This window comes from Camellia sinensis, chromosome 10, assembly GCF_055761805.1.
Source record: "Camellia sinensis isolate YWXY chromosome 10, ASM5576180v1, whole genome shotgun sequence".
In the NCBI taxonomy this organism is placed as follows: Eukaryota; Viridiplantae; Streptophyta; class Magnoliopsida; order Ericales; family Theaceae; genus Camellia; species Camellia sinensis.
Genome location: NC_138970.1, coordinates 131,245,131 through 131,268,341, shown reverse-complemented (window position 1 = coordinate 131,268,341; position 23,211 = coordinate 131,245,131). Strand labels below are relative to the sequence as shown.

Below are 23,211 nucleotides of genomic sequence, written 5' to 3'. Positions count from 1 at the left end.
TACCTGGTTTCTGCATCAGCCAGGGTTTTGCTTACATAGTAAACAGCCCTTTGCTCTCATTTTCTTCTCGGATTACTACTGCACTTACCGCATGCTCCGAAATTGCTAAGTACGGGAACAGCTCCTCTCCAGGTTCTGGATTTCAGAGAACTGGAGCCATGGTCAAATACTTCTTTAAGTCGGCCGAGGCAACTTCGCACTCTTTTGTCCATAAAAAGTCTATGGCCTTCTTCACTAAGCTGAAGAAGGGTTTGCACTTGTCAGGACTTCTGCTTATGAACCTGTTCATGGCTGTACCCCTTCCAGTTGACATCTGTACTTGTTTCACCGATGTTAGGATTTTCAGTTCTAGGATGGCCTTGATCTGATCTGGGCTGGCTTCAATGCCCCTTCTGGTCACCAAGTATCCCAAGAATTTACCAGATCCAACTCTAAATGCACACTTCGATGCAATGAGTTGGAGCTGATATATTTTTAGGATATCAAAGAAGACCAAGGCATCATTATGTGGATGTTGTACCATCTCAAGGTCGGCTTCAGTAAAGGACACTACTAGTCCCTGACACTCCTCGGCTCGAGGACTTTTCTCCCAGACCTGGTACACATGCTGCAAGTGCTTTACCTTCTGGATCCCCCTCTCCCGTATTTCGTTTTCGTTGACCTTTGAGTGAATTACATTAATTACCCAAGGTCCGCCTGTCTGCGGTTACTATGCTGGGGGAGGTGGAGCTGCTGGTGCTTGAGGCAGTCTTGCCTGCTCTTCCCTTGTCCTGGCTTCATCTACAAGGTCCCTTAAATGGCCTTGCCTTACCAGGTCTTCCAGGTGTGCTTTCAAGGCTCTGCAACCCTGAGTTAGATGCCCATCTTCATTGTGGTAAGCACAGTGCTTACTAAGGCTTCTTCCCATAAACTCTCCTGGTACCCTTGCTAGTGCTCTGAAATAGGGCTAGGTTCGGATTTTATCCAGGACTTTGTGAATTGGAATTCGGAATACAGTTGTGACTGCTTGTGCGGCCCTCAGTCCTATCTCTTGTTTGTTGGATCCATTGTTACCTCGGCCTCGCTTCGGTGAGCTGTTTCTTTTCTTTTGCTTTGTCTCCTTAGTCCCTGGCGTGTCTTCCTCGGCTCTGGCATATTTCTCAATTCTGGCCATGAGCTCTTCCATGCTTTTTGGCAATGTCTTTGTCAATAACTTTCGTAGTGGACAATCATCTTTTAGACCGTTCTTGAAAGACACGACCACCACCTCTTGGTTGCACTCGGGTATTTGGTTGAATACCTCATAATACATTTTGGCATAGGCTCTCAGGCTTTCGTCCTTGCCAATTTTCAGAGCCATCAGGGCATCTACCCTTAACGGTTGTAGTTTGTTTGTCACGAACCTGGCCACGAACATCTCGGCCAGGCCTTCCTAGGTTTTCACAGTTCCTTTCGGCAGTTTGTGAAACCAATCCGATGCGATTTCCCCAAAGGATGAGGGGAACACCTTGCAAAGCAACGACTCATTCCCAGTGTACAATGCCATCGAGTTCAGGTATAAACTTACGTGAAAGTTGGGGTTCGACTTACCATCGTATATCTGGAACCTCGGCATACTGAATCTTTTCGGGGCCTCAAATTTGTCCAACTCCACCGAGAATGGTGTTCTCGGCTTAACAGGGGAAGTTACCTCGGCATTTTGCTGCTTCGTCTTGAGGTAATCTCTCAAGTCCTCTTTGGTCCGCCCAGGAGCTCGGCTATCTCTTGACTTCAGCCTTTTAGGTGCACTATTCTCAGCTTCATTGTGAGCCCTGTTCGACCTTTCTCCATCAGTTATGTCGAAGCACAACTCCTGCCTTTGAACATGCAGATGTTCTTTGGGGTCTGCTTCCTTGGTGCGATGTGTCCTTTGAGATTCTTCCCTTCTTGACTCTCCTCGCCCGACCTCCCTTGAAGGCCGGTGAGAGTGTTTTTCGCTCTTGGTGTGCTGGGGGGCTACAGGGACTGTTTTCTGCCCTCCCTTCTGGGCATTGGCCGCTGGAATCGGCATGTCTTGCAGCGGGAACGGTGGCTGCATGACGTTGTTTTGTATCATGAAATTGACGACCGATTGCAGGTCTGCCAGTTTGTTTGCCATCCCATTCATCACTTCGTCCATCCGTAGGCATCTATCCTTCCATACCTGGAGGTTATCATCGTTATAGTACTCATTTCGGTCTGATTTCTTCTATACGTCGCCTTCCTGGCCGACGTCCTTTCCTTCGTGATTCTTATCACGAGTCTCTTTGTTGCAGTTGTCTCCTTCGACGTCAAGGTCAATAGGTTGTCCACTCCTAGTAGGAGTGACATTCCCAACCTTCTCTCTCTGTCCGTCGTTGGCCATCTATTCCTCTTTCTTTCCCACAGACGGCGCCAAATTGTGTGTGTCAATTTTCGACCACACTACCAAACAAGCACTCAGCTGGAGAACACTAGCATAATAGATTAAGCCTGAACAACCTGTCATAGAAAAATAAGAATCCCGCGGTGGTTCGTCCACCCGGGGGCACTCCGATGATCAAGTCAGTAAAATATCTCTCAAAGATATCCAATAATACTTAACTCACTAGACAGAGCATAAAAGACATACCTTAGACCCATGGGGATGCCTCCCTTTTATAGCCAACACAATCCTAGTCCCAATAGAAGCCTAGCTTTAATGGACTTAGGATTACTGCTAATCTTGGACTCCCAGTAGAATTAGGATAAACTCTCTAAGAGTCTTATCTTTATCTAAACTGATGTCCTCTCTCATTCTAGGACTGTTGTCCCCTTTTTTCGCTTATCTTGGATTCCGTTTTCTTCGCAGTTAACCTTGGCCTAGTCGAGATTATCTCGGCATCATGACCAGGACACGTGACACCTCGACTGACACTTTGGTGTCACCTCGGGCACGTGTTTTCATTCAAAAATTATGCCCCCACAATATATATATATATATATAGGATCCAGTGTCACTACTGTGCGTAAAGCACAACAGTGACTGTTGTGCGGCCCATGGAACTCATTTCAAGTCCTATTTTGATGATTTGAACAGTTGAAAATTTAGGAAATATCAAGAACAATATACCTGTAAAAAATCAAGTTGATTAGATGTCAATAACTTGTTTATCAAATAACATTTGTATTTAGTTTGATACATACATATTCAATTTTTTTTTATATAAAGATGTTATTTGATTAACAGATTATTAATATCTGATTAACTTGATTTTTTTATAGGTATATTGTTCTCGATATTTTCTAAATTTTCAACGGTTCAGATCATCAAAATAGGACCCGAAATGAGTTCCACGGGCCGCACAACAGTCACTGTTGACTGTTCTGCTTCATGCACAGCAGTGACATTGGTTCCATATATATATAATGTTGAGTGATATGTACCCTATGGAAGTTACGAAATTTGTAGTGTTACTTACCATAAATGTCATAATTAAATTCTCTTCGATTATAATTAAAAAAAAGAAATTGAGTCATAAATGAATACTACATAAGGTATAATTTTTTTTTTTTTGAATCATAACCAAATTAATGTCATAAAGAACATCACAATATATCATAACTAGCACCAGAATTTGTATAACCAAGTCACAACTAATAGCACAATAACTCATAATGAAATACTGTAAAAGTCATAACTAGAGAATATGATACATATCCCATAAAATTTATCTTTAATTTTTGTTAACATATCAAAAAAAAAAAAAAATCATTTTCAAGTGATAGCCTAGCGAAACTATTTAATCTTTCTTGTAAAATAGTTGTTGATCTTATATAGGATTTTATTAATGTTAGACTTAAACCCACATCGTCAATTTAAGTCACACAAACTTGATTAATATAATGCAAAAACCTCTCCCCTCATTGTCAATTGGTTCTGAGTTGGATACTTTAACATGGTATGAAAACTATATCTTGGATGGGTTTTTACGTCATGTGGTACAAACGGTCCATCTCTCAATTTGACCCCTTAATCACCACCATGTGCTATCAGATAGCATGTGAGGGAGAGTGCTAGATTTAAACCCACATCGCTAATCTAAACCACCCAAACTTGGTTAGTATAATGAAAGAGTCTCTCTACCTATTGTCAATTGATTTTGATTGAATGCTTTAACAAAATTTAATATTAAAGTACTTATTTATTCACAAGTAGCATCACAACTATAAACCCAAGGATCTGAATTAGTTGACGAGGTCTGGGATTTAGGGGTTTACTCTCTCTAAGGTCTCAAGTTTGACTCCCTCATCAGAACTCTTGGAGGCACAGACTGCAGGGTTCAAACCTTGTTTCGAAAAGTTTGTTTGAACTATAGGGACTTAGTCAGATGCACACAAGTTAGCCCAAGATACCTCACATATCCAAAAAGAAAAAAAAAAAAAAAAAACACATGCAACTATTGTGAATAATTTTTTTATAAGCAATGCATGTATTTGAAAAAATAAACTAATATTTTTATATAATCTGTCAGTTGTATTTTTATTTTTATTTGTTGTATAATATCTTTTAAAACTTTCTCTTCATAAAATAAACCTAAACCATGAATATAAAAAAAAAAAAAAAACATTAGACCAAATTATACTTGAACTCCTTGTAGTTTGCTTATTCTGTGAATTTGGTCCACATAATTCTAATTGAATTAATTTTACCTTTGATTTTTTCATGTTATGTTATTTTAGTTCAATTAATAATGTTCATTTAGAAATTGGATTGCAATCAAAGGTAAAATAGTTCATTTACTCTCGTCAAAGTTATTGATAGTTTGGCGTTTAATTTGAAATGATCAATTCCTTTTTGAATGGACCATTTTGCTCTTAATTGCTATCTAATTTCTTATTGAGTGTTATCAAACTAAATTGAAATAATCAGAAAAAAATAAAGTGACAAAATTGATACAATTAGAACTATAATGGCCAAATTAACACAAGTGATAAAATAAAAGGACCACGGGTATAATTTATGTAAAATATTATCATACTTCAAGTTGCATTTCAGATTAAGAGAATATTTTATCTAAACTATTATAATTATAATTTTTAAATTAAATAAAAAATTGAAGCTATCTTCGTATGTTAAAAATTATGGAAATGCTCTGGTGTGCATCATTTAGGGGTGTATACCATACGCAACCTACCAAAAAACTGTATAATTTATCCCAGAATTTCGTAATATCAAGCACAAAATACATAACCCAGTACAAATTGACATAACAAAAATGTCCAAAATTTAATATTACAAAAGTTTGTGGCTTGGTTATGACATTTTTGTTACGTCAATTTGTGACGAAATTATGCATTTTGTGGTTGTTGTTATAAAATTTTATAATAAAATTATATATTTTTGTGATAGATTGCATATGATGTACACCGAATAATTTCCCTAAAATTTGTACAAATTTTTGTTGAACCAAGGAAATGACTTCATCTATTATGTTATGAGTGATATAGAGACGAAAGGAAGAATAAATGAAATAGAAGGTGCTTTTGCTCAACAAACAATTCATTAAAATTTAGGAATTTCTAAATACAACTACTAATATCTCTATACGCTCAGTAAACACGACCCAACTGGACATAATTCTCATCCCAACATTAGATAGGAAATATTGTGGAACCAACCAAAAAATAGTGTGAATTTTAAACAATATCACATGTCTTGATGTGACCATAGAGAGGCCACCCCATGGTTCTCATTGTCCATATTTCCTTTCACAAGTTTAATAGTAATGGGACGGACAACCTTCTAGAGTGAATTGTCATTGTTTGGAATATAAGGTCACATTGTTCATGGTGAATTGTCATTGTTTGGAATATAAGGTCTCATTGTTCATTTATGGATTTGTTTGTATCCGAGATGTACTTGTGTGTGAAAGCTTGAAATTCCTGAGATTCCTTTGAGGCTTGGAAAAGTATAAGGCCTCATTTGGGAATCAAGTATTTTAATTAAAAAGTCAAAAAGTCACTATAAATTATCACATCATTCTTTCTACATTTTTGTACTTCTTTTTGTAAAAAGTCAAAAAATTACTAAAATAATATGTTCCAAAACGAAGCCTAAATCTACAAGGTTTGACCTTTTTAAAATTGCCATCAAATTAGAGTTAAAATTGATTTTAGTGATCTGAACTATTTACTTTTTAAAACTTGTTTAGTCAAATATTCATTAAAAAAAAAAAAGATGATTAGACATTTGTAATTATATGTTTAAATCATATTTCTTAAAAAAATAAATGATAAATATAATTTAAAGAATAGTTATTCATTTTTTGTAATATAAATTTAATTTAAACATATATTACTAATATTTAATCATCTTGACTTTTTACATGAAAATGGGCATACCAAAATCGGTGAATATTTGGATAACCAAAATCGATTTCAAAATGGGCATACCAAGTTTAAATGCTCTCTGAAATTAAGATGATTAACGTAAGAGAAGCCAAACCCGATGCTCAACTACATAAACAAGGGAAATTATAAATGCTAAGAGATGGATGTATGACATTTGGGATGAGCTTCTCTCCGGCTGTCATGTTCATTTAGTTCTATGAGAGTCACTATGGATTCTATTTCAATAATTCAATTAATTCATTTTATACAAGTAGATCATCAATGAAAAATTAGATTGATCCGATAATTTTAACTACATAATTTTATCATTTGTTTTCAACAATATAGACATCTTATTTTAAAGTCATGCTTATCTTCCATTAAAAAAAAAAAATGATGAAATTATGTGGTTACAATTATCAAATTAATTTGATTTTCTTAGTGAATGATCCATATATAATAGACTATGAAATAAACTACTCAGATCTCCAAAGTAGGATGGTGGTGAACCTTATGCGTCAACTATACTTTGGGCATAATCCGTAAGATTTTGAAGTAATTACATTAAAAAAAAAAAAACACCCTCCATGGTCTGACTTTTGTAATAAGATAAATTTTGAGTATTTATTTTTGTTAATTTAAACTTTAATCTTTTGATTTTTTTTTTTCAATATAAACCATCTGCCCATTTTATTTAAGTAAAACTGACGGAAAAAAAAAATTTAGTCATTAACCTCAATGTAAGTTTATATAAAATGTCTAAAATAATCTTTTTCGTAAATTTTAATGACTAAAATATCAATTTTTGTCAATTTTGTTTTTTACCGAAAATGGAAAAACAATTTAGATGAAAACAAGTAAAAAAAAATTAGAATTTAAATTGGCAAAATCAAAAATTTAGAATTTATTTTATGGTCAAATCTTGAAATTTTTCTTTTGTAATTTCTTCTAAGATTTTCTATAAAATTATACCTAGTTATTAAGAGAATAAATCATTTTTATACTATTATCCTCCATATTTTGCCATCATCTATTTCATAGGCCTTGTTTGGGCCTCCAATGATAACTGAATCGTTCATCTCATAATCTCAATGAGTTATGAAAAAAATCAGTTTCATGAAATATCACTAGATACATGGGCAAATTACATTTTATTTTTTAAAAATAGACAACAATTATGAGTTAAAACTTAAATCGTCTATTTTATATAAAAAAAACTATAATTTGTAATCCATTTATCGATATCTGATGAATCAGATTTTTTACATAAACTAGGAGTGATCGTAGATCGGGTTGGATCGAGTTGGGTTGGGTGACATCACATCGGCCATCCATCCAAAATTAGGTGGATTGGAAAAAATAATCCTCATTCGTCCACCGGTTTGGTGGATGCAAATTGAGCGGGCCGCGCAAGTTGGCAGATACATGTGATCGGTTTGGCAGTTTGGACTTTGCAAATTTTGGACATTTTTTCAAATTATAATTCATTACTTTTACAATCTCTAATAACTACTGATCTGAAAAATTATGTATTATTTGTCTATTATATAGGCCATAGCGCCATACATGCATATTTTTAAGGTATTGTTTTTCATTTAAAAAAATATATATTTTTTTTTTGTTATTTATACTCTATGTTGTTACTTGTTAGGAGTTCATTTCATTATTTATTTTTTGAACTTCATCTACGAGCATATCGGGTTCATGCAAGTATGGGATAGTTAATCCGCCATCCGAAGTGTATTCGTGGATTTTGAAATATTTCATTTTCATCTGTCCAGATATTGAAAGACATACATTTGCCCAAAATCAATCAGGTTGGGTTGGGTTGGACGAATCTATAATCACACCTAACATAAACGATCTTCACTACAATGCTTACGAAGTGAACGGTACAAATTAATCATTGTGAATCTAGAGTGAGATCCACAAAATGAAATATGAAATAATATAGAGGATTGTGGTACGGATAGGATTACAAACGAATCGAGTTATTCGTGAGGTCGGCTCGGCTCGACTTGACTTCGCTCATTAAGGGCTCGGCTCAGCTTGTTTAATAAACAAGGCGAACTCGAGTTTGAATAAGCTTGGTTCTCGGTTCATTTATCCTTATTTAAATTATAAAATAAATATATATTATTTATATATTAAATAATATAAAATATGTATAAATAATAGCATAATTATATTTGTAACGCCCTAAAAAAAAACCATATATCATACATTCTTAACATGATTAGACATAAGAGAGTAAAACATTATTTCATTCATCAGAGTATTCATTTCAAAAGTATTACATGTTGACATCAAAAGTAAATGTCCTACGGGCTTACAACTTTCTAAGCCAACACTTGGTTACAAAAGAAGAGTACTAACTCTAAATACAAAATAAGCCCTTGGCTTGATTTACATGTAATACACAATTAATCACAAAAAGAAAGCCTTCAGCTCCCACAACCTCCCAAGCTACATCTTTGGAGGCGGCATGTCGCCTGTACCTGAAAATAATGTCCCATATAGGGTGAGCCAACGCTCAGTAGAGATATGCTAAACATAATATAGGCAATAACTAAAACATTAGCATTTCATAAATGTTTAACTGATAAAAACCAACATACAGTACAATCCAGTTCCATAATCTTTTACTTATCCAATTCTCAACTTATAAACACGACTCAGAACCTAGCCAAACAACTTAAATGAGACTACATCTCATGCCAACAATACTTCAAACTGCCATTTTACTGAAATTGCGTCTGCAGGATTCAGCACCCATGTATAAGTATTTTCTAGTTGCCATTTTACGGAAATTCCATCCGCGGGACTCGGCACCTATGTATAAATATTTTCGAATTTTCCATTTTACAGAAATTTCATCCGCGGGACTCGGCACCCATGTCTAATATTTTCAAATTTGCCATTTTACGAAAATTTCATCCGCGGGACTCGGCACCCATGTATTCAAATACTTATCATATACAATGACCAATCAATACACATATTCGCTGTATTATTCCAACCGTCATACTCAATGATATACTCAAATTGATTAGTTTTAATTCACCTGATCATCATGCAGTGTCTACAACAATCAAGACTATCCTCCACCGATAGCCCAAAACAGTTATTTCTAAATAGATAATAAATGCATCAACAGATAAATTATCAACAATTCTCAAAGGTGAGTGATTATTAAATCCAATTCCACCATTCTACTACATAACGAGCCAATTTCATTATTCCCAACTCAATTTCATATTTCCATAACATTCCCAAATTAATTATATAAATTAATTCATAACAAAAATTAGGGCTTTCTCCGCTTTTTCTCAACATTGACCAAAAGGCTCAAATATCAACAATGATCTCATTTGAGACCCAAAATACACATGTAATGGCCCAAAGAACAAAACCTCTCTTTAAACAATTGAAACCCTAACACCCAAGTTACCCAACTTCAACATCATATCAAAATGACTAAAAGTTTATATTAAAGACCATAAAAATGAGTAGTTATCCCTACCTCAAAAGATGAGACCAAAAGGAGAAGATGAAGAATTTCGAAATGCTCCAAATCCCAAGATTTTCGGATGGAAATGTAGCCCAAGCCAAGCTCTACACTTTTTGTAAAGGAACTAAGGTAGGAGATCACCCAAACTAGATCAAACCTGAGAAAGACGTTGAAGTTTAGAGTGAGGTGCTCTCCAATGGAGGTTTTGAAAAGTTAGAGAGAGAAAGGAAGTTGAAAAGTGATCCAAAAAGTCAAAATTCGGAGTAATATAAAAGTCGCCCCGCTCGAGCATGGAACTCCCTGCTCGAGCGTCAAACGCAGACTCACGCTCAAGCGTGAAAAGCACCGCTCGAGCGTCGATTGCACACTTTCAGAAGTTTTGCAGACATGGTCCCCGCTCGAGCGTCAGAAACCCCGCTCGAGCAGAGGAACAAAATCAAAGAGGCCGCTCGAGCGTCAAAAGTTTCGCTCGAGCGTCCGATGACCTGCAGAGAAAAAGGCTGAGAGATGAAAAACTACGCTCGAGCGTCAAAACGTCCGCTCGAGCGGAGAAGCAAAAACGAAGGGCCCGCTCGAACGTCAAAAGCCGCGCTCGAGCGTGAAGGCCAAAATTTGGGCATCAACTCTAGGTTTCCAAACACAACCAACCTGTTTCAAACCTGCCCAACACAACCCAAGATTCAAATTCAAGATTAAAGGATGGGAATGAGAATATGACAACAGCACATCCACGGAGTCGAGTCCGGAATACAATAAAAAAAAAGAAAGGGAAAACCGGGATCGCTATAACCTCCCCCCCTTAAAGAATTTCGTCCCAGAAATTAAGTACAAGTTTTCTCAATTCTCAACAATATTACAATTCAATATATATCAACCCGACCCATCACTGATCGTACCATCCCTTCTCAAAGGGCAAATTACAATATAAGTTACAACATGTATTATCCACATGCATTTCCTTGAAATTCACCAATTTCAACACATATTCAATTACTTATTCAATGCCAATAATATATTTGCATTTCTACAATAGAATTAACATATGCAATGCTAAGATAAACTTCTATTTTCCAAGCATATTCAACAATGCTTCCATAAATCAAAACACATACCATGTTTTATAACTTGAGAAATATTCAAAGCTCTTAAGGTTTATCAATACAAAATAAAACTCCCATTACACGGTTAAACATTAACAAACAAGTCCGGATATTTTTCTCAGACCTCCGACTCATGTTCCCAAGTGGCTTCCTCCACTCCGTGATGCTTCCACAAAATTTTCACCAAAGGTATCGTCTTGCCTCGCAAGACTTGCTCCCGCCTATCCAAGACCCGCACCGGTCTCTCCTCATACAAGGCATCTTCATCAACCTCTAAGTCAGTCCAATCCAATACATGCGATGGATCCGACTCATACTTCCGAAGCATACTAACATGAAACACGTCATGTACCCCGGACAACTGCGGTGGTAAAGCTAAACGATAGGCGACCTCACCAATCCTCTCAAGGATTTCAAAAGGGCCTATAAACCGAGGGGACAACTTCCCACTCTTCCCAAATCTCATCAAACCCCGCCTAGGTGATATTTTCAAGAAGACATGATCGCCCACCTCAAATGCTAAAGGTCTCCTCCTACGGTCGGCATAACTCTTCTGGCGACTCTGGGCTGTAACAAGCCTCCTACGGATAAGCTCAACTTTCTCCGTCGTTTCCCTCACCAACTCCGGGCCCAACAAAGGTGCATCACCCACCTCGGCCCAACAAATTGGAGACCTACACGGTTGGCCATACAAGGCCTCAAACGGTGCCATACCAATACTGGATTGAAAACTGTTGTTGTAGGCAAACTCCACCAAGGGAAAGTGCCTCTCCCACGACCCACTAAAGTCAAGAACACAACCTCGAAGCATATCCTCAAGGATCTGAATAGTACGCTCGGACTGCCCGTCAGTCTGAGGATGATAAGCCGTGCTAAAGGTCAATCTAGTGCCCAAGGCCCTCTGCAAACTCTGCCACAACCTAGCGGTAAAACGTGAATCTCTATTTGAGACGATCGACACTGGGACCCTGTGCAACCTCACTATGTCCCGAATATACAAGTCGGCAAAATGATCTATCGAATCTCTCACGCACATAGGGATAAAGTGCGCCGACTTAGTCAACCGATCTACAGCCACCCAAATAGCATCACTACCCCGCTGAGTCCTCGGAAGACCTACCACGAAGTCCATTGTGACATGCTCCCACTTCCACTCGGCAATAGGCAAGGGTTGCAACAAACCCGCTGGCCTCTGATGTTTGACCTTCACTTGCTGACAAGTAAGGCACTTAGATACAAAAACTGCCACATCTCTCTTCATACCCCGCCACCAAAACTGGTGACCCAGATCGCGATACATCTTAGTGCCTCCCGGATGTACCACAAGGCGTGAATGGTGAAACTCTTGGAGTATCTCCTCTCGGTAAGACTCTGGCACAAACAGATGGTCTCGATATCTCACACTCAGGTCAGGATACACAGTCATACCCTTCTCAGCCTTCCCGTTGGAGATCTTCTCTCGGAGGGATTCTACCTCAAGGTCACCTCTCTGTGCCTCTAACACTCGACTCACAAGTGTAGGCTGCGCAGCTAGAAAAAACAAGGTCGCAACCTCAATGGATTCACCCAAAAGCAAATCAAACTCACCAAGTGCACCCAACATCTCCCACTCTCGGATGGCTATACAAGCTACATCACTAATGGATTTCTTACTAAGGGCATCGGCCACCACATTGGCCTTTCTCGAATGATAGTGCAATTCAAAATCGTAATCCTCAATAAACTCCATCCATCTTCTCTGCCTCAAATTCAAGTCTCTCTGTGTAAACAGATACTTCAAACTCTTATGATCCGAGAACACCTCGAATCTCTCACCATATAGGTACTGCCTCCAAATCTTCAAGGCAAAAATCACAGCTGCTAACTCTAGGTCGTGTGTAGGGTAATTCTTCTCGTGTATTTTCAATTGACGTGAGCCATAGGCTACTACTTTCCCCTCTTGCATCAACACATAACCCAAACCCTCTGGTGAGGCATCACAGTACACCGCATAACCCAAACCTCTCTCCGGAATAACCAACACTGGAGCAGTAGTAAGTCTAACTTTCAACTCTTGGAACGACTTTTCACAAGTATCACTCCACACAAATTTGACCCTTTTCCGCGTCAATCTAGTCAATGGCGAAGCTAGCCTAGAGAAATCCTTCACAAAACGGCGGTAATACCCAGCTAATCCCAGAAAACTGCGGATCTCAAAAACACTCTTAGGCTATGCCCAATCCTGCACTACCTCTATCTTGGATGTATCAACAGACACCCCTTCCCCGGAGACTACATGGCCTAAGAACTTAACCTCTCTTAGCCAGAACTCACACTTCCCAAACTTGGCATATAGCTTATGGGCTCTAAGCAATTCAAGTACCACTCTCAAGTGTTCCTCGTGCTCCTCCTCCAAAGGTGAATAAATTAGAATGTCGTCCACGAAGACGACCACAAAACGATCTAAGAATTCCCGGAATATCTGGTTCATCAAGTCCATAAACACTGCCAGTGCATTGGTGAGCCCAAAAGGCATCACCAGAAACTCATAGTGGCCATATCGCGTACGGAATGTCATCTTCGGAACATCTTCCTCTCTGACCCTCAACTGGTGGTAACCCGATCTCAAGTCTATCTTAGAGAAACAACGGGACCCCTTCAACTAGTCAAACAAATCATCTATACGAGGCATAGGGTACTTATTCTTAACCGTAGCCCGATTCAATTTTTGTAATCAATACAAAGTCTCAAGGCACCATCTTTCTTTTTAGCAAAGAGGGTCGGTGCTCCCCACGGCGAAACACTAGGGCGGACAAAGCCCTTATCTAGCAACTCCTGGAGTTGAATCTTCAACTCGCTCAACTCGGCTGGGGCAAAACGGTGTCATGCCAAGCACTAGGTCAATAAAGAACTCGATCTCTCGATGGGGTGGTAAACTAACAAGGTCCTCGGGAAAAACATCTGAATACTCGCAAACCACTCTCCGCAACTCAATCCGGGTCTCCTCACACTCACTACTCATAAAGCTAGTGAGAAAACCACTAAGCTCACTCGGCCCTCACGAATCATACATTGGTGGCAACACACTACCAACCCGATCCCCCAAGAAATGGAAACAATCCCCGCTCAAGGTACATACCATGACCCTCTGGCAGTAACAATCAATAACAGCCCGGTATGACGATAACCAGTCCATACCCAAAATCACATCAAAACCAGACATAGCCATAACTACAAAAGAGAATAGAAGACGGTAGTGGGCGACCTCTATGTCACAACCTCTACATCCTTGTTTCAAAATCAATTCGCCCCCAACAGGCGATACAACACATATAGGAGATGCTAACTGTGCCAACTCCAACCCCAAAACAGATGCGAATGCAGTAGATATAAAGGAATGGGATGCACCCGTATCAATCAACACATTAGCAACCGAGTTGCAAAACAAAAAGGTACCTCTCACAATAGATTTTCCATTTGTGATTGTCAATATTATGTCAGAAAACCATGGTGTTGTTGAAATTGTTAGAAACATTGGGGGAGAATATAATTTCAATAATGTTGTAGTAATAAATTTTGGAAACTATTTGATAGGTTAGGCAAAATTAGAGAAAATTTCAAACCTTGTAATCTAATTGTTTCCAAATACTGATACTACTAATTCATTTGAGGTCACCTAGCTTAGTTAGGATGTCCTTTGAGAACAAATTACACTAAAATTTTGTAAATACTAAAATATTTTTTCAGCGAAACAAGAACATTTTTAAGCTCTGTCAATGTTTATTAACTTTAATGCTAAACAAGTAATAGTTTTTGAGACTTAATTAATTAGAAACGCAACTAATCTTGTTTCCTAAATGTGGCCAATGGGCATAATTAATGTCACTATAAGGGTAGAGTTTCGATTTTAAATCAAATCAAAATATATCAACATATATGTATTACCATTGTGCAAACTACTTTGAACCACCTTCTTAGCGATGAAATAAGTATATTTACAATTGCAAACAGTATAAAAATATGAGAACCTATAATTAATTTTTTTTTTCAAATTGTGGATATTGCTAATTATAATTATTATTATACAAGTTTTTTTTAATTATTTATAAGTAATTACCGATAAATAATATCATCATTAGATAACGATTAAAAAAAACATAATCCATATCATAAAGTTTTGAATGGTTCCAATAGACTTCATCACTTCAAACACATCACTTTAAACAAATTCCATGAGTTGGAATAAGGTTTCTTTAATTAAGATTTTCACAAATGTTCATATGATTTTGAAGTATGTGTGATTTTTTTATTTGTCAAGTTAATCTTTAAATGTTTCATTTAATAGATAAATCATATACTATTGATAACGGGTCATCATTCTTTGAAGTTTGATGGAAACTTGGTGAACCCTAATTCAACAAGTCAACTTTCCAACTACACAGTCGATAGTTGAGGTGGAGCGTACAAAGATTTCCATGATACAAATCATAAACATATTTTCAAAAAAAAAAAATAATAATAATTTCATAAAATTCATGCTACTAAAAAGGGAAATTGACAGTTGTCAAATCATTACAAGTTGTTCTGAGACAAAAAATTTCAATATTCTTAAAAAAAATTCAAAGCTATCCTCCACTGATAGCTCAAAATAAATATTTCTATTCAACAAATAATTTTCAATAAAAGATATAATCTCATCATTTTCAAATGGAAGTGATATTACATATTCAACTCCACCATCCTCATCAACATCTGCATTCATTCCATTCTTACAAAACCCAACATCGATTTCCATTTCCTTTTTCAAACCAAACATCCATAATTTTAGGTCAAAACCCCTTGCTCTTTAAAAATAAATTTCAAGTAAAGAAATCCACCATTTTAACATATCTTAATCATAAACACAACCCCATAACCTTTCTCAAGAACTCATTTGAAAATCTCTCTTTTGTATTTCAATTTCAAACCCTATGTTTAACCCAAAAATAAAATCAATTAAATTTCTAGCCAATCATGAATAGAACAGTGATAGAACATAAAAGGATATTTTCAACCATTGGATTGAATCAATTTAATGGTGCATATTTTGACACATAGACAAAAGTCCCATCAAGATTCAAAAACCTTTTCTCCCTTATTATATAGATAATCCAATTGTTTAAATAGAAAAAGTACTACAGCAATATTTCTAGTCTTCAAAATCCAATCAAAACCTAAACATGAATGGAAATTAGAAGATCAATTAGTTTAAAGGTCAAATTTTGATAAAAATCTTTAGTAACCTCAAATCTTCAATTGCACATAAAAACGAATACAGTCATATCGAACAGAAAATGAGAACCAAACTCAATAGTGTTATTCGTGCTTCTTCAAAACTAAGAGTAATAATATACAAATAGAAAATTTATATAGAATTTTCATACATCATGATGTGACTCAATATCCGCATTTCACTTTAAAACAAAACACCCATCAAGATAAATGCATTTACAAAAATGTCATTCCCACATCATTCTTGTGGAGCTTTTGTACAAATTTCATGTATGAAAAGAGTTTTCCTAAAACAAACTAAAGAAAACTTCCTCGACACACAGCTAAACCATCTCCCTCTGCTCTATTCTCACCCTCTCTCAACCTCTCCATGGCAGTACTAACTTAATTTATACAGTACAAAAACTAATTAAGATGTCTAATAAAACACAAAATCTATCTATAAGATAAATTTACAGGAGAGTAATATATGCTGCCAACAAACAATTTACAAGTAAATACATATTTGCTTTGTGGCCCTTCATAGAGTAGAATGGCAAAACTAGTTTCATGTAGGTGTAGCCAAGCAAAATAGTTCAATAAAGGTTTCATTGATTTATGATGTGAATTACTGTTTTTCTTCTTATTTATATCCCCAAAGATAATCAGCATCCATTATTTTTAGGAAAACAATGTCACAACAAATTATCTACAATGGAAAAAAAAATACGCACAGTATTTATATCTGGATTAGCAGTCACAATTTGCTTTTCAGCAGGCAAAAACTTATTCTGCTTAAACTCCATGTCACCTGCAATAAAATAGAAATTAGATATCAGGCTCTTGAGTAATCCAAGAAAAGAAAAGAAAAAGATTTCAAGCTCTCTCTATTATACCTGTCAATGAGATTAAAATCATCAAATAAGTATGACTATGAAAAGAGGACAAAGCAGAGCTACAAGAATCTCTCTCTCTCACTCAGCTTGGGAAAATGGAAACCGAAAGAAAGGAAGCAGGGTAGTAACATAAACACATATTTCATCAATATATTACCCATAACGAACATGTTCTACATCTACAAGATTTAAAAATACTGTGGACTTTCTATCCACTACAAGTCAAATACCATGTTCTACATCTACAAAAGTTCAGCTACAGAGAACATCCATCTAAGGACGTAAAAAATTCCCTTTTTGAACCATCTGCAGAAATATAAAATGACAAAAGTCATCTTCAATTGTGCATTACCTGGCCCTTCCTTGATATTACACAATGAGAATCATCGGCATTGGCAACAATAAGTTGATTGTTTCTAATAATTGCAACACAAGCTGTGCACCCTGAAGTTGGTCCAGAAAAATCAGAATGGGGCCCCTAAAAGCAATAATTGGAGTAAATGAGTCACAAGGATACAGTGCAAGAAGGAAAAAAAGAGTACAAAAATGAAAACTCATCAGGCAAGTGTTCACAAAACATAATCAAATTCACAAGGAAAAAGAAAAAAACAGGTTTGAAGTAGCTAAAAACAAAGCATGTAAATTGTAATGTAATGCCATACATATGTTCCGGCGAGTCTCCAATAGGTATATAACTGAATATAATTACATACAACACAATACCATGAAATCTTGCCTAAAAAGAAAGCCATGGAAAAGTTTCAAATGATGATAGTAATTAAGCAGTTCTCCAGGCGCACACGCACACAAAAAGAAAGAAACTAAGGATTTGATATTCAAAGTAATTTGATCTATAAAACAATTGACCTTCAAAGTTCTCCAGAATTCATAAGAAAATAATGATCAAATAAAGATAGAATTCAACTATAGATCAAATAAACTTATCTGGAATTCATAAGAACCTACTGATGTAATTACTTTCTTTTTTTTATTTTACTAGTCAATGTTATAAAAAGAAAGGCACCAAGCATTTGCCAACCGGGTACATAGAAAACATAGAAAGGAAGCCAATGACCTGATATGGTAATGAAAAGACAACATGCACAATAATCAATTCACAAAGATTTATTAACAGCAAACACAAGAATCTGTGATACAACAAATATAAAATAAACCAAATACAAAATCTTTGCCTCACAGAATTACTTTTCAAAATAGTTTAATATATGAAAAGAAGAAGAAGAAGGATTAAATTACCGTACAGCATAGTTTAATATATACAACCAATTTAATGAATTTGACTTGGAAAGCTCACCTGCTAATCAAAATAACTGAACACATTCTACCGCATATTATGCTATGTAATGTGAAGGTACAGATGCAGGGGGTGGCATAGTGCATTACAACATGCATTGATTAAAGCACACATACAGATGCAAGCATATGTTTGTGCGGGGTAGAGAGAACGAAAAGAGTATCCATCGGAATATGCACAGACTAGGCCTCTGTTTTGTGCCAGTGTACTGAAGTGGCAAGGAAGGGAGAGAGGAGAAAGCACCATAAGATGATGCATTGAAGCTGAGGAATAATGCTCCCAGTCTCTCACAATCAAAGATCCATTTGTTTAAGGAACAGCCTATATAACGCAAATGGGAACTTTCAACATAAAGTTTTTTCAACTCTAATTAAAAATGATAATTCTAGGTAGTCTTGAAAAAAAAATTATTTATTTGAGGACAAAAAAAACTCCACATATTTACATGAACTATTACTGTTTCCAGGTTCACTAATTCATGAATTACTTCTGTTTTTAGGTTCACCAAACATAAGTGGGAGTCAATGTGCAATGTCACAAAACTATGGAGATCAATTTGCACCTCCAAGCTCCTAAGTTTCGACTTTGATCGAAAGAATCCCCATACCAAATATACAAGTAAAAAATGGATTTGAGCAAACCAACATGGAGCCAATATATGAATGAGAAGTTCTAGTATCTTAATTTAGTGGGAGCAAGCAGTACCTTCTCAAAAGCCCAATTCCCCCTTCACATTTCGAAAATCTGGCTATTGTAAGACAGTTTCAGATCTATTGAGGAACCACATTCTTGCAACATGCAATTTAAAAAATTGGGCAAGATACACTGAAATCTCATAAGTTATGTGCTTAGTACAAATTCCCCCTTCACATTTTGGAAAATTACACTAACCTCCCCTGCCTCTGTTTGTCCATTAATGGAAGTAATAGAAAATGAACAGTTACCATAATACCATCACCCAAAAAAAAAAAAAAAAAACACCCTCAAATGTCCCCTCTCTCTTTCTACCTCCTCCATCTCCGTCATTTGCACTCTATATTCTCACCTAATCAGCCAGACACATCCCACCGCACCAACATGCACTACCGCTTCCCATTGCTACCATCACCCATCCACACAAACACCCACAATGGTGACCCACAATATTAGTCTCATATCAATCCTCCTTAACCCATATTTCAACACCTGGAACTTCACTGTATCAGTGGCCATGGTCACAATACTCACAACAATGGGTGAGCGAAAAGGGTTATGGGAATGAGTGACAGCTATGGTCATCGCATGTATGGTTATTTTATTTTATTTTATTTTTGATAACCGGGTGTCCAACCCAGCTTACGTGCATCTCGACTAATCCCAGAATCCACACAAAGCACCCCCTCCATGTGGATCAGGCAAATCTCAGGCAGAGCACATGGGCGTGGTCTCAAGGAGTTGATAGCACCTAGTAGGAGTTGAACCTGACCCCCAGGCCCCAAGCTCCACTTATGGTTATGTCGAATAGGTTATGGGCAGTGGCTGTGGCCAGAGTGATTGGGAATTAGCTAGTGAAACTCACTGGAGCTGACCATCCTATATTCACTTTGAAACAACACCTAAAGTCATTGATGAATAAGGCACCATCACATTGTGTCCTTCGGCAATGCCCTCTCCCTTTTCCCCAACTCGCAACCTGAGAGTACCATTTCAAACCAAACCCAGTAGCAAACTACACTTGGCTGGATTCATGGAGACTTTGAATTGAAAAGAAAAGCAGCTAGAAAACTTATTGAATTGGAGCCTCAATCCTGTGCAGCTTATGTATTAATTTCAAGTAATTATGTGGCTCTTGGAAGGTAAGAATTTTTAGGGAATGTGAGAATGTGAATTTATTGTCATGGTTTGCTAATCATAATGTGAGCTATTAAATTTTCTGGTTGCTCTGTGGGATTGTGAAAAGGTATGCCAGCCATGGTTTGTGATGAATTAGGGTCGATTGAATATGTATAATAGGTGTTTGATTGAAAGACTGAGAGATGTTATAGGGTTAAATTCGAAAGTTCAAGTTTGGTTTTTCCAAAATTTTAAGGTCAAATTTGGGTTAAAAAAAAAAAGAAAGAAAGAAGAGAGAGTGAAGAAAACAGGGAATCATGCGAAATAAGCTAGATATAAAATGTCATGTATAAGTCCTAAGAGTAATAGGAAGACTAAAATCATCAACATCCTAAGTGCCCTTAAAAGGAATAACAACAGGAGACACATTACATAGAGGATTAGTAACCTGTGCAAGAGATGACAATTAGCCCAGCAGCACATGGATAGTCAACTCCTTTTGGCAGTAAGAGTAGACATTAAGGACGAGGAGAAATTCAAGTGGGGGGAAAAAATGTTTGTTTGGCACAGAAAACCAGACTTCAAAATAATGTATTCTCATTAAAAAATTTACCAATTAAAAGATCTCTTTAAAGTACTTTCAATTTGTGAAAAAACTAATAATTGTGGCACATGAATACATTATTTTTAAGTTTTTGATTTTTGTGTCAGACAAACAATTTAAGACTGAGGTAGTATCTTCATTTTTGGCTCAAAGGGAAGTTTTGAGAATCTTCTTTTGTCTCGTAGATTTTACAAGAGCTCAATTGTGTTGATGCCTTTTTATCTTGACTTTGCTCCTTGCTAGTGTACAGAGAGGTTGCGCCCCTTTTGGTGCCTTATATTTATACATGTATATATACATAAATATATATATATATTTTGATAACTATAAGCACTACAATCAGTATAGTCCCCATTTGATGGGGTCTAGGAGGGGTAAATTGGGTACAATCCTAACATTTGGCATAATTTGTACAAAATGGCTGCCCTGTTCAAACCCACAACCTCAAGGTTAGTAGGCTGAGTTTTAACTACTAAACCAACGGCCCCTTATATAATATATATATATCCTATTTCCTTACCAAAAAATACATGTATCTATCTATATATATATATATATATATATCTTATTTACTAATTACAAAAAATACATGAATGTATATATGTATATATATACACACACACTTAGGTGCTGTTTGGTAATACTTACGTTTTCAGTTTTCTATTTATATTTACAAAAATTTTAAAAACTCAAATAAAAACTTGTTTGGTAAATTTTTGATTTATAAATCAGTGGTCTCAGTTTATAAATTTGACCAAAAAATGTAAACTCAAAAAATGTGTTTCCGCTTTGAGTTTTGAGTTTTTTTTTTTTTTTTTACCACCCAACACTAGCCACTACTCGCCACCATTTTCTACCACCGTCTTCCGCCACCACCACCCACCCCTCACCACCACCTGCCACTACCACTCGCTACCCGCCACTACCACATACCAGCCACCATCCACATGCCACCCACTCGCCGCCACCACCACCACCCACCCCTCGCCACCACCACCCACCTGCCATCCACCCGCCACCACTCGCCACCCGCCACTACCATCCACCGCCCGCCACCACCACTCACCAGCCAACACCATCCACCACCCGCCCAACCGCCACCACCACCTGCCATCCGCCACCCACCTGCCGCCACCACCCACCACCACCACCACCACCACCACCACCCACTTGCTACCATCCATCACCTGCCACCGTCACCCACCCACCCACCATCACCACCCGTCACCTACCCGCCACCACCACCCACCACCACCGGCCATCCATCACCCACCTGCCACCACCACCCACCCCTCACCGCCGCCACCACCACCACAACCCACTCGCTACCACCTACCACCCACCACCGTCACCCACCACCACCCGCCATCCGCCACCCCACCTACCACCACCACCCGCCACCGCCACCACCACCACCACCACCACCCATTACCCACCACCCACCGTTACCACTTTTCACCACCATCTTTAGCCGCCACTTGCCATTTCTCACTCTTTTTTATATTTTTAAAATTTTTAAAATATTTTGTCAATTACCAAACGCGTTTGTAGTTTATATTTTTCTAAAAATAAACAAAAACCAGTTTATAAAATTTTTGTAAATATAAACTAAAAACGTAAACGTTACCAAACAGACCTTTAGCGTTGAATCCCCAACATGTCCTCTTGATTTTTCAAAAATTGTTGTCTTCAATGTATCCACATCCCATCATATCTGTGATTTTCTAAAAATGTTACAACATTCAAAAGACTAATATCAAGATAAATAAAAACACGATGATGCATGAGTACAACCATATCAAATGTACAAAATAAATCACATTGAGAGAGTAGTATGATAATTAAAAACAAAAGGTACAGCATACCTAGTTACCATCCCTGTGCAATCAACGTCAATCTTGCTAAATAGTGCAGTAGAGAAGAATGATGGGAGCTTGCAGATTTCCTTAGTAATTAGCTTAAATTCTGACATCCCAAAAAAATAGATATACGGATCGATAAATAAATGGCATACCAAAAAAAATAGAAGAAGCAAATCAAGTCCAGGACTATCATATAGACAATGACATTTTATGCATATCTCACCATGGATTTGTAGTCCATCCAAGTGACCATATAAAAACTGATTGATTCTAAACAAACGCCATTCTTTTAGTTCATTTGGAGGTGGTCAACCATTTTGAAAGTAGAACTGAAAGAGTTGCAAACATCCCAATCATAACAAACCCCCAAAATAACATCATGTTTAGAAGCTAGCAACAAACAGAAATGGCACTATAAAAGTGACAAACTAGTGGAAACATTTCTAGCAGACACGAAGAAAAAACATCAGAAACTAGCTAACGTGAGGTATCAATTCTTTTACTGGCTCACTTACTAATTTTAGAGGAAAAGTA

The 23,211-nt window shown here is 37.0% G+C and overlaps 1 protein-coding gene across 6 annotated transcripts; it reads right to left on the bottom strand.

Moving 5' to 3' along the window:
- Positions 1-8,666: 8,666 nt before the first annotated feature.
- LOC114306885 (putative protein phosphatase 2C 11) lies at positions 8,667-20,562 on the bottom strand. 6 transcript variants are annotated; one of them, XM_082892354.1, is made up of 4 exons: positions 18,516-19,085; positions 17,437-17,562; positions 16,923-16,999; positions 8,667-8,846 (listed from the first exon to the last, which is right to left on the bottom strand). In XM_082892354.1, the coding sequence occupies exons 1-3, from the start codon at positions 18,564-18,566 to the stop codon at positions 16,946-16,948; spliced, it is 231 nt and encodes a 76-aa protein (XP_082748480.1). In that variant the 5' UTR covers positions 18,567-19,085; the 3' UTR covers positions 8,667-8,846; positions 16,923-16,945. The 6 variants fall into 6 exon arrangements, 2 of the variants coding, with proteins under 2 accessions (XP_082748480.1, XP_028108005.2); XR_014342618.1 differs by having other exon boundaries at positions 8,673-8,846; positions 17,085-17,562; positions 18,400-19,087; XR_003644868.2 differs by lacking the exons at positions 8,667-8,846; positions 18,516-19,085 and adding an exon at positions 19,105-20,562 and having other exon boundaries at positions 16,781-16,999.
- Positions 20,563-23,211: the final 2,649 nt, after the last annotated feature.